We start from the raw sequence: 12,074 nt of genomic DNA, 5'->3' as shown, positions 1-12,074 counted from the left end.
GCATATAAACAAAAAAAATGGTTTTGCTATAGGATGTTTTAAAACACTCCTGAAAAAATAAGCTAGCCTATTATTGCAGTGCTACACTTAAAATACCTGGAGATTGTTTACCTGTGACAGAACCCCTTTGTGATTTTAAATCCATCACTACCTAAATGGAAACTTAATGAGGGCCAATGGTAACTATGCAACTAATAACAGCTATTTGTGAACGCAAAGGTACTCAGAACAGTTTAGCATTTCTTTGATAGGTGTAAGAAGTGCTTTTTTTTTTTTTTTGCCTAAATATATCTTGCAGCTTTTCTGGTCTTTACCAGTGGTGCATTATCCACAGAAGTAATCAGTAGCTCACAATTGCAAAGCTACAGGTCAATAATAAAAGAGGGCACTATAGGTTGTTTTTGACGGAAGCAATCAGCTCATGGTATCAGAATTTCACTTTAGTCTCTGCTATTCAAGAGCAGATCCAGAAGTCTGGAGCCTATAGACTATTTTCATTTGCTTTTCCACTTTTAGACACAAATAAACTCCAGGTAGCTTTCATTTTGGTGACTGCAAAACTGACCTTTGTTTGTGATGTCAACAGGATGTCACTGGAAAGATGGTACTAACGTGACTCCTCCTCACTAGGAAGAGATCCCCATGCAGGAGGTTATGCCTCACTGAACAAGATCCAGCAAGATCGGAAACGGAGACAAAATATTTTGTTTAATCCCCCCAGCCCACTTTCAAAGGACAAACCGAAGCTTTAATAAATAAGTTATTTACTTTTGTAAACTGTGGCTACATTTTCTGGCTCCTGAAATCACCTTTCTAATACAGGAAACAAACTGTCCAGGCACACTGGAAACAAGGGTTTGTGCTGATCTTGCACACGAGTTCCTCTAGGCTCTGCTCTAGCACAGGGAGCCTACAGCTCATCCACTTCACTTGGAGCAAGCAACGGCTCACAGGAAGCCTACACAGTGATCTAGAACTACCCCCTGGCCTCAACACACCAGATTCATGTCTGCATACACCTTCCTTCTCCTGGAAGAAAAAAAAACAAAAAAAAAAAAAGAAAAACTACCTGGCAAGAACAGTTGGGATACATGAAAGATGGGCATGTATTTTGTGTGTACTCCTTTTAATTCCACATCCCTGGGAAAGTAACTAGTTTATCAACACTGCTCAGTACACTTTCCTCCCGTACAAGTAACAAAGACACTGGGCAGGTTGTGGAGCCGTTCACCAGGTAGGAACCACAATGTCAGACACTGGTTAATGGAGCAGGGAGCTCTCGTACAGGCACAGGACTTCAGCAGAGGGAGGGACTTAAGAAGCCCTTTGGACCTATAGCTCTACCTTCTGCAAGTTCTACCTTCTTGAATACAAGTTTTGACCATTTGTAGAGACCTCACCACAAGCACACTTCTCAATGAAAAGGAAAAGTCTACTCTAGGAGCTTGTCCTGTTTAAAATTTCATTAGGGGAAAAAAAACAAAACCGGTTTTGTTGGTGCAGAGAAGCAGGCAGCAGAAATACAATACTCCCAGCTACACAGGAATCTTCACCTAAAGTTCTGTGTAAAAGCAAAGCAGAAAAAAGTGTTTGCAAAATACACAGGAAGCTCTGCAGAGCCTGGACAACTTCTACAGGCCATGTTTATGTTTGGACTGCACACCTATGTACCTCTGCTAGTTTGATTCAGAACACGGAGACGTCCCCACTTACCTCTGCAGCTCATGAATATTTCACGTTCATAACTAAAGGGCAAGATCCCATCAGCATTCCACTGCCAATGAACCAAACGACGCTCTGGAAGTTTCACATTCTAGAAACCACCCGGTCTTTTGAAGACTTATCTTTTACCTTCAATGTTTGTCTAGCTTATAATCACATACTGCAACTTTCTTACAATAGCACAGCAAACCATGACTGCTCACTGACTTTTATATCAAAGTCTGCCTCTCCCTGAGCATTTCAATTCTTCTCTCAAGGCCCCCAGTGTGATCAGAAAGTGCTGTTAGGAACGCTGCTGTCTTTCCACTCTAAACGCAGCTTGCTATGCTATTTTAACTCCAGAGTGCCTAAGCTCTTAAGCAGTTTCTCTGGAAACCAAAATAAAGCAAAATGAAACAGGAACACCAAGGCATCCTTCACAATGTACGCTTAACTTGCAAGAAAAAGACAAGTCTCAAAAGGAAGATCAAATGTGCTACAGAAGCAAGGTATCTAAGTTCTAAGCATGAAAGGACATTGCTTGCATCACTCCAGACTGTCCAGAAACAGAGCTGTGCAATTCTAGGGACACCCTTAGCCAGTCCAGATGCACAGATACATGACACTGAAGAGGGAGCTAGCTAATAAAAAAAGGCTTCTGAGTTTATAGGATGTCAAGTACTGTCTGTAAGAAGTATGCCTCCCCTGCCTGAACCTTGCTCTCCCTCACAGGAAGAAAGTCAGTTCATTCCAAAAGAACGAAGGCTCAGAACATGATCATAGCAACATCAGGCAAGAGTATTTTATTTTGTATGTGGCAGCTGGGTAGCTGCACTTGAGTGTATTTATCTTGCAGTGCATTATTGGTATCTTCCAAGCACCCAAATATTTAAAAGAAAGTTCATCCCTGTTTGCCACAAGTTCAGCAGTACAAGTGTCCTCTGGATATTCAGAGAAACACAGCCCAGAGCTCCAAGACAGAGGAGTGACATCATGGACATTAAAGTCAAAAAAAAAAAAAAGATGACTTAGCAAACTACAAGGTCAATGTATATCAAACATAACCAGGAGTTTCTTTCCATCTTTCTCCCATTATGATTTCTGTTTTTAAGTAAATTCCCAGGACTGGATCTTGGGAGAATGACCTAGGAACCAGCGCACTGGAACAGCCCCTTGGCAGCACCCTGCTGTGCTGCACCTCCTGCCCTGAAGCTGCTGGCTACAGCTGGAGCTCAGAAATTTCAGAGTACTTCTGATGCAGGAGGAGATTTTTCCAGAGGAAATTACACCCCTGACTGTGTTCACGAAGAACTAAACTTACCTTCTGATTAATTTATAGTATTTTTATTCACCCAGAGGAAAAAAAAAGAAAAAAGTTTGTATTAAAAACCTACTATAACATACCTTGCAATTAGGGAGAGGACATTTCTTTCCTTGTCATTTGGTGCCTTCTGGTATTAACCAAAGGTAAACAGGAGCACAGAAGTCACATTTTCTGTACCATTTTTTGTATCATTCACTGTTACAAATACATTCAACTGAACAGGAACTAGTATGAGGATATCTACTACAGTCATGCTCCTTGCCCCCTTCCTTTTCTGTGCCGGTTTTGTATCCCCCAATTTGTTTCTCAGAAGCTTTGCGATTTCTGTCATGGCTTTTCAGAGAACCAAAACAAAGCATGATAGTCCAGATGAGCTAACCGTCTATAAAAAGATTTTTCCATTCCTTCCTTAATAACCCCTAATGACTTCTTCCTTGAGCTGTCTGCAATGACATGTGAATACTTTTCCTCAGAGGTCACAGCTAGTTCAGGACTCGTCTGTGGCGTGTGAGCACTAAGCTGAATCTCATGATGAGTAGCAACCACATCCCATTGGGTTTTTGCTGTCCTTTCTGGTTGTCACTACTTCTTAATCCAAGCAAATGCATCACTTACCAGTTCTGCCAATTTATTTTTTATTCCTTTCTTTCAGCTCAACATTATTTGGCAGTCTTGCATTCCATAAACTCTTTACCCTGAAATACTCTGGTTGGTTTTCCCCCTGTGGTGACACTGGCAAAATCCCCTTTGTGCTAGCCACCTCTTACTGCTGTCAACCACACCGATACACAGAAATCTGACATCATAGACACAGAAGTCTCTACAATACAACAAAAGCAGTGAACATTTGATTTACAGAATATATATTCATGGGTGAGACTAATCAGGAAACCAAAGAAGAAGCAAGATGCCTACAAGTTTCAAAGGAGGGATTCTACACACAAACGATTCCTTACACTCCCCAAAATCTTATTTTATAGTCTTAAATACTACCAGAAACACGTAACTGCATGCTTATTTGCTGGCTAGCTAACAGCTGTTACCTATGTAGAATAGTTTATTTTGAAGATGGAAGCTCACATTTCACATCTTACTGTTAAAAACCATTTTGTACTATCATCTACCTCTGCTCTTTCTGGAATGCTCAGTGGCCAGGTCGTTACAAACCACTGCTGACATTGCAGCGTCACACACATAAAATGAATTAATGGAATTAATTCCTCCCTGAAAATGAGGTATCCCAAATCTCGCTCATGCTTGATTTAAGAACAAGATTTTTTTTGGCCTTTTTTTGCTACTTGCTCGTGTTTAGCGAGGATGTCTATTTTCAGGTCTCCCACTCTCACAACAAATACAACAAACCTTACTAAACCAAGCCCACCAGCTGCACATATTTTTCCCCGGGAACAGGATGAGTTCTAACAAACTGTACGTGCCAGATGCTGGTCACGCCATGTCAGTGCAGTATTAGATAATCACAGAGGGCCAAATATAGAGGCTAGAGAAAATAAAACAAATCTCCAACAATTACAACTGTGTCACCAAAATAATGCTGACCCACCAACACCAGAACTGTGCACTACTTATTTCAGCTAGGATTCTAGGAGGCACTCTGGAAAAATTAATTCTGCCAGAAAAACCTTCACCTGCACTAGAAGGGTTTTCCCAGGTGAATATTTTGATATCCTTATAGCACAGACTGGGCTTCAGCTTAGCTTCAGTAGGTAGCCCCCTTGAACCAAGGCCATATGGTACCAAGAATTCTTAAAGAAGAAATAATAAAAAAAAAAAAATCTTACATTGCCATTTTACTTAGGCTTTTTTATTAAAAGGTCAAGCTTCTAAGGTATCAAATAGCAGAGACGTCAGTACATTTACAGTGGTATTGGGCTTTGAAGCCAAATTTAGCATTTAAAGAGGCATTATCTAAGCACGTTCTGACAACACTAACCCCTACTGACACTATTTCGGTCTATATATTTTTAATGCCTGCCATTTTTTCACACACCAGCACCAGTTAACCAGGGGGTACCACACAGCAGCCCAGCCCACACTCAGCTGAGCAAGCAGCCAGCCTGCAGGACTTCACAGTGCAGGGCAGACCTTGCTCATAAGCCTGATGTGCAGAAAGCTGAACCAGGGCCTCCTCAGCCACAAAAGCTGTGACAGCTCAAGCCCATGTGCCAGTTTACACGAGGCTCATCTTACACGGGGAGCCTACAAATAACACACACACAGGGCACACTGCTGGACAGGACCGATGATAGGAACCGGAGAGCTTGTACGCAGCAGCTTACACTGCCAGGCACGGGCAATCCAGGAACATTGGAAGCAGCATAAGAGAGGAACTTGTTTGTCCACATACTCAGAGTAACCTCTAATGCAGCCACTGCTGTGAGGTTTCACTGTGCTTAAAATCAGATTGGCTGCGTTTTGGACGTCAGATTTACAGATTGCAGAATTGTTAAGAACTGCTGTTTCAACAGCCAGCTGAACAAGAGCAACCTAAAAAATCCCTCAAGCAACCAACAAACAAACCACTGCTGTACCTGAACTGAAAACTACAAGATGCAACGTTCACTCTTCCAGTGTGCCCTAAAATAAGATGATCTTTCCCAGGAGTCTCCCTGAAACAAAGAACTGAGACAAATAACTGTGCAATTACCATCAGAAATATCTAGTCCACCTCATCCAGCTCGTTTTTCCAGTAGAAAGCTATATCTGATTTGTTGTCTTTTTTTTAAATCCAACATTAATGTGTAATAAACACAGTCTATACTTCACATGCAAGGTGATCCACAATAGATTGCATAAACTGGGACTGCTAATTACTCTTTTTGGTCTGGCCAAACTCAGTGGCCAAAATCAGCCTCTCAGATGAAGACACGATCTGAAGACTGGTCTCATATGGCACCAGACCCACTGAACGCATGGCATGGTTTATACACAAGGCACAACTGCTGTTATTGAACAGTGCCATTCAAAGAAAAATATGAAGTGCTCCATCTCCAGTCTTCAATTTGAATTTATGCCAACAATAATGGTTTATAATCCATGCTTCAGATAGCAAAAATTGCAGAGCAATGACAGCCATAGTAAAAGATAAAAGTCTGCCTTACGCTACTCAAGAAAAATCCTCTGAACCAAAATCAGACTGAACCACAAAGAACATATAAAGGAAAAAAGTACATATTTTAACTTGAATTAAAAAAAAAAAAAGAAAACTTGCAATGCAAAATTTTATCTCACCTCTGTGCATTATTTTATGCTTTTCTCTCAGATACGTGAGTCCTTTTATTACCTAAAGACAAACAAAATAATTTTTCAGTTTATGAAAAGATAATTGCATGTTTTTTCTTGTACAAGAATTCCAACTGAATACAACATAACCGAAATACCAAAATGTAAACATTGCAAAAGAATATTTTGTTTAAATTTATACCTCCAGCTCACACTAAAGACCAGAATCAGCTGCAGCCTTACTGGAAGTTTTGCATATGCAGCTTGTTGCACAATAGATATGAGAAGCATAACATCCACTTTTTTTTTTTAAATGAAATGTTGCCTCTGTTCTTATCCAGAAGCATCATCTGATACAAAGGCAGAAAAATCAAAGCTAACACAATAGAATGTGTTACTTGTTCCAGTGCCCCGAGCTACCAAATAACGACACGTATAAAGACTGACTTCTTAAAAGGAAGCAACATGCTTTGAAACCCAGTAAAATTTCTCTCCCACATCCTCCAATCCTGGAGCGTCTGCTTCCTGAATCTGGCATTACCGTGCTGAGACACACATCTACCCACCTACAGCCTTGGAGAGCTACGAAGACACTTACCGCAATGCTAACTTTGCCCAGTATCTGCTCTGGAATTCTTCCAGCCTTTTTCAGTACTTGATCCAAGGAGCCGCCGTCCTAATAATAAATGTTTGAATACTCAAGCTTCAGTCAAATTTCTCTAAAACATGTCAAACAGAATTTCATTCTAAAGCCTAAATTTGGTGAGAAATGTTGCTTTTCACATGTGATTTGATATCGTTATGGTGCACATCTGAAAAAACAAATCATTCCTCAGCAGGAATTAGTCAGTTTTATGCTTTTTTTTTTTTTAAAAAAAATATATATATATATATATTTGTCCAGTAATAACATCCACTCAAACATTTCTCACAGTGATCTTCCAAGCTAGTATTTCCATGGTTTGACTCCTGCTAAGGAAGTGCCGAACACAACGAGCTGTTGACCAAGCATTAGGAGTTTTTCTCCTGAAAGTCTGTAACTTTCAGTCCAATACATTAACATGCTCTTCTTTCTTTTCACACCCATCACATGCTATTCTTTTCCCTCCAAAGATAGAATGAGGAGGGCTGAAGAAGCATACATTTTATGATACTGATCCCAAGGATAAAAATAATTTATGATGCTGGAAAATGCAGAGCTGCTTCACGAATATAATATGTGCTTGCAGCACCCCATGATCACAATTAATCTCGCAGTCCTGTCCACCTCATTCCTGGACTAGATCCTACACAGAAAACTGGCCTCTTAGTCCTGTGTATCTGGAGTGACTGTCAGCTTCCAGAGGTAGGGGGTTGATTTGACACAGCTCTCAAAGCATCAAAATACTGTGAAGCCCTTAATTTTTTATTTTTTGTAAGTAATGGTCTTACTAATTTTACTAAGTAAAATAAATTGAACGCATGCCCAGACACCCCCAGCGAAGTCAGATACATTCCACTGTTGCTAAGGGCTTCTGAGAAGGAAAACCATAAAAAAATATATATACATGTTATAAGTAACTGATGCAGTAATAGGCATGCGCTTAAGATCTAGATTCTGTAAAATAGACACTATACAAAGAAACTAGGAAGTTATTTCTCAAATTAAAAAACAGTACCGTGTTGTCCAGATAGTCATTTGGTAGCTCCCAGTAACTATGACAAAAATCCAACTTGCAAAAAAGTGATTTCCTCCTGCCTTATCTGTCGGAAGTTTTCATCATTTTCACTACTCATATATGCAGTGCAAAAACTAGACTACATCAAGTTTATTACTTGAGGACAAACATCTAAAATTCTTATGAGAAGTGATATATATTAAAAACTTATTTATCATGCCTTTTTGGGAAAAAACACCAAACTTGATTAAAAACACACTACCAAAAATATTTTGTGTATATATACATGAAATGTTTTTCCTATAAACAGGCCACATTTCTGGACAGCTATTGCTTCTGAGACACTTGTATATTAGCAAAGATCTCATACAGAAAAAAAAACTTTTTTCCCCTACGGACTAACTTCAATCGTGAAAGGTGTTGAACACAATTCACTTGTCTAATGTGCGGGCTGCAGCCTTCAGCATCTTTCAGGAGCAGACTCCAGACTTTCTGCATGTTAAACACTTGATGCTACGCAAAGTTATGCACTGATTTTGAATTTATAACCTAAAAATATCCCTCAAATCTTCAACTTCCATGCCTTTTCCACCAACAGCTCTTTGTATTTATATGTATGTTTTGCTAGAAGCCTAAATTTTGTCTGATGCTAACTGACAGAAAGGTACATACAAAAAAGACAACGGAGTCTCATCTAATCTCCTACCCAAAAGGAGAACAATAGATTACACCTAAAGATCTACATTATGCCAACAGCTTAATCACTTAATTAAGACTGTAAATTAAACAATCCACTAGCTATTTCTTATCTCCTTAATCAAGTGTTCTTTTTGTAAAATCTGGTATCCAGTCTGTCTAGATTCAGCACTGAAGTAATAGATTTCATACCACCTTCTCTTAAATTGAAGAGATGTCTACTGTCAGCTATATAATTCCCTGTTTAGGAACTTGCAAACCCCAATTGCTTCTGGTTTTTTTTTTTTTTTTTTTTTTTCTTTTGTATATAAATTGAGATTCTTTAGACATTGTATTTACACATGTAATTATATATCGCTGCCATCTGTCTTTTAGAAACGACAGATGTGCACTTCTGTGGCATTTAACAACGTATTCCTAAACAATGCCCAGACAGTCATTTTTAACATCTATTTTCGTCTCATTTTTCATGACTGTTTTCAATTTTGACGAACTAACTTCTGTATAATTCCCAATAGTCATTTGTATTTTAGGAGTATGCACACTTTCTATTCAGCTTGCACATGTTTAAAAACTGGATCATGATCACTTGTTCCTAGGCAACCATCAATTTGTTCTAAAAATTTCCATAAGAGAAGACCAGAGAAGCATTAAAACTTTCTCAAGAAAATAAGGTTTCTCTCCAAAGAAAGAGTTTTGTCAAGTGAAAAAAATAGTCTTAGATTTATTGTATTGCATGTTGTTAAAAACTTCCTCTACTAAGCAAGTGAGGAAAAAGATTCACTGACCTTTAATTACAGAAAATTTACTTTTAGTGTTTGGCTCCATATGGTAATAGAAAGGCAAACAGATGTCAAGAAGAATGTGTACTTTTCTATTAAAATGAAACACAGTTAAAAATATTTTTGGTATTAAGAAAGTTGTTGAAGTTCCTTCTAGGTTTGTTCACTGCCTGTGCAGTAATCTTTATGCCTGCAATTCTGTAAAGTTTGAAAGGAGACAAAATATAGATCTGTCTAAATCACAATAAATTACATTCTCATTATCATAGCTAATGAGGGCCACACAGCTGTCATACCAATCAGTCAGTGTGGTCTGATCCACGTGCTCTTAGTACTGCATAAAAACAAGAACGAACCAGAACAAGTGAATAGCAAGATCAGGTGAATATTTTAAAATAAATTAAGCATCATGGATATAGAAGAAATCAGGAATCTGAAACAGTTTCAGATTCCTTATTCACACAGAGAAGTCCACATTGCTAACTTAAGTCCCGGTGACGGCCAGGTTTTGCATTAATGATCCGTTAGTAACTTCAATTAGGAGATTTGAACGCACTTACCATGTGTTCCATGCAAATGCTGATTTCTCCATCACTGTAAAAAGCTCCATAAAAGCCCACAATGTATGGAGAGTTGCACTCATGTAGAACTTGTAGCTCACGAATGATCTGGTTGCGAATAGCTGGCTTGATCTCTAGATGAATTAACTGTAAAAAAAAAACATTTTTATTATTTTCCTAGGGGCACAGGGCCTTGCAGAAGGAACAGGTTGTTCAGAAGCTGGGCACTCTCCACCTTCAGAGAGTTTCAAACCTCTCTGGATAAGGCCCTGAGCAGCTCTGCTCTTGCAGCTGACTCTGCTTTGAGCCAGAGGTGACTACACAACCTCGTGGAGCCCCTTCCAATTACAACTATTCTATGACTTAATTGTAAAATAATTCCTTCTTATTGTCTTAGTAGCAAAGGGAAGGGCAAAACACTATAATACAGCATGAGGAGGGCAAAACATCAGTACTTATGAAAGATGCTAGATTTAGGAGAAAAAGTGAAGTAGAATCTATCCCTAAAATAGACCCATTTATTATATAAACCAACAGATGTTCTTCATTATTACTCAAGTAAGTCATCTCCACACCGTTTCTGAGCCAGACAATCGACAAACCCCTTTAAAAATTTCTCATTAAAAACAGCCAAATTCCTATTTTAGTTAAACTTGTTAATGAGTAACAGCTGTTAACCTATTAAAGCTACTGTCAATGTAAGTAACAGACACTAACCTTTTCAGTTTAATGACAGATCAGTAACAAAATCTCATAGCATCGCAAAAATGTTACAAGGAAGTCCAGACAGTGATGCAGTAAGTTTATCAATGGGATGCTATTTTCATACATAAACTTTTAGGGGGATAGATTTTCATATCTAAAAGCTACAGGAGTAATATCAACATTCCAAGTCCTAGATATTTTTGCCTTCAATGGAAAATTTTACCAGAACAAACTCTGAAGCAAAACCCGTTACAAAACAGAGAAGAATGTACAATTCCCCAATGTGAGAGGGAAAAAAAAATTCACCTTATCAAAATTTCAAGTTCTGATTATGACAGGAAGTCAATACATGAAAAAAATGCAGTTCAAACATCTCAGTTGCATCAAATATTAAAGAATTGGGGTAAAAATTCCTGTTAAACTTGCAGTACATGAAAAATCAAGTAAATTGATTTAGTTCAAATAAGCCTCAGCAACTTGTGTGTTTCATAATTCTCACTCCCTTGAAAGTTGGCACTTTTCAACACCTTTCCCCAAACTGTTGCTATACTGAGCACAGTTATTAAAGTCAGCATGTGCATGTTCTCCTCTATTTTGTTGAAGATGACAGCGCACACTTCTTCAAAGGCTTTCAGTGATTTCTTCAGCTCCTCAGTTGAAAAAAATAGAAATTTTCAGTGCAGTGTAATAATGGCACTGGCAAATCCTCTCAAAGGAGAAACTGTTTCTTATGAGCTCAGGTAGCCTGCCAGCTTTCTGATCCACTGCAGCACATTGATGTATGCCTGAACTCTGCCTCCTGTGCAAGGAACTTCACTCCTGGAAGGAACAGACATGAGGAGCCCAAACACAAATCGTACTGTAGATGCATTTCCATAGCTGTATTTGATTCCCAGGGATTTTGAGATAAAGCAATAGCTGTTCTTGTATACAAGATGAGAATTAAAATACCAGGACGGTTAAGTTAAACACAGTTCTTATAAGCTAGGTCACAGCTGCTATAGGTTGCAAAGCATAAAGCTGAATCACTGAAATCCAGTCTCCCCTGAAGGAGAGGCGCCTTTTCACACAGGAACCACCTGCATTCCATGAAGAAACTGGGAACAGGAGATGTCACCATGCTCCAACGCATTCCCTTGTTCTTAAAGCTCTCATTTTTTCTAGTATCCAGTAGCACCTAAATGCCATTTTCTGGTTTGCAGCTGAGAAGGAAGATCTTAAAACAGGGCATAGTTTTTCGATTTCTCTAGACTTACAGCCCAGAACACAAGATACTGTCACTTACCCTAACATACATCTTACAGTAACTTTTAATGCCTTCTACATAATGAGTCTAATGCATTTTCTCTGAAAGATACAAACACAGCTGAAAAGACTGTTTTTGTCAAAATGGGAGGAAGGGGGGAAA

General features: G+C 38.8%; 1 protein-coding gene across 1 annotated transcript in view; it reads right to left on the bottom strand.

Annotated features, from left to right (window-relative positions):
- Nucleotides 1–12,074, bottom strand: part of MAP2K1 (mitogen-activated protein kinase kinase 1) — a 36,642-nt gene that overhangs the window by 8,617 nt on the left and 15,951 nt on the right. The window contains exons 3-5 of the mRNA XM_082769531.1: nucleotides 9,962–10,108; nucleotides 6,864–6,941; nucleotides 6,275–6,326 (exon numbers count right to left, since the gene is read on the bottom strand). Of these exons, the coding sequence (XP_082625657.1) occupies nucleotides 6,275–6,326; nucleotides 6,864–6,941; nucleotides 9,962–10,108 (277 nt within the window). The remainder of the gene's footprint in view (nucleotides 1–6,274; nucleotides 6,327–6,863; nucleotides 6,942–9,961; nucleotides 10,109–12,074) is intronic.

This window comes from Aythya marila (assembly GCF_965140915.1).
Source record: "Aythya marila genome assembly, chromosome: 11".
NCBI lineage: Eukaryota > Metazoa > Chordata > Aves > Anseriformes > Anatidae > Aythya > Aythya marila.
The sequence above is the reverse complement of the archived record's forward strand: the minus strand, read 5'-3'. Positions and strand labels throughout refer to the sequence as shown.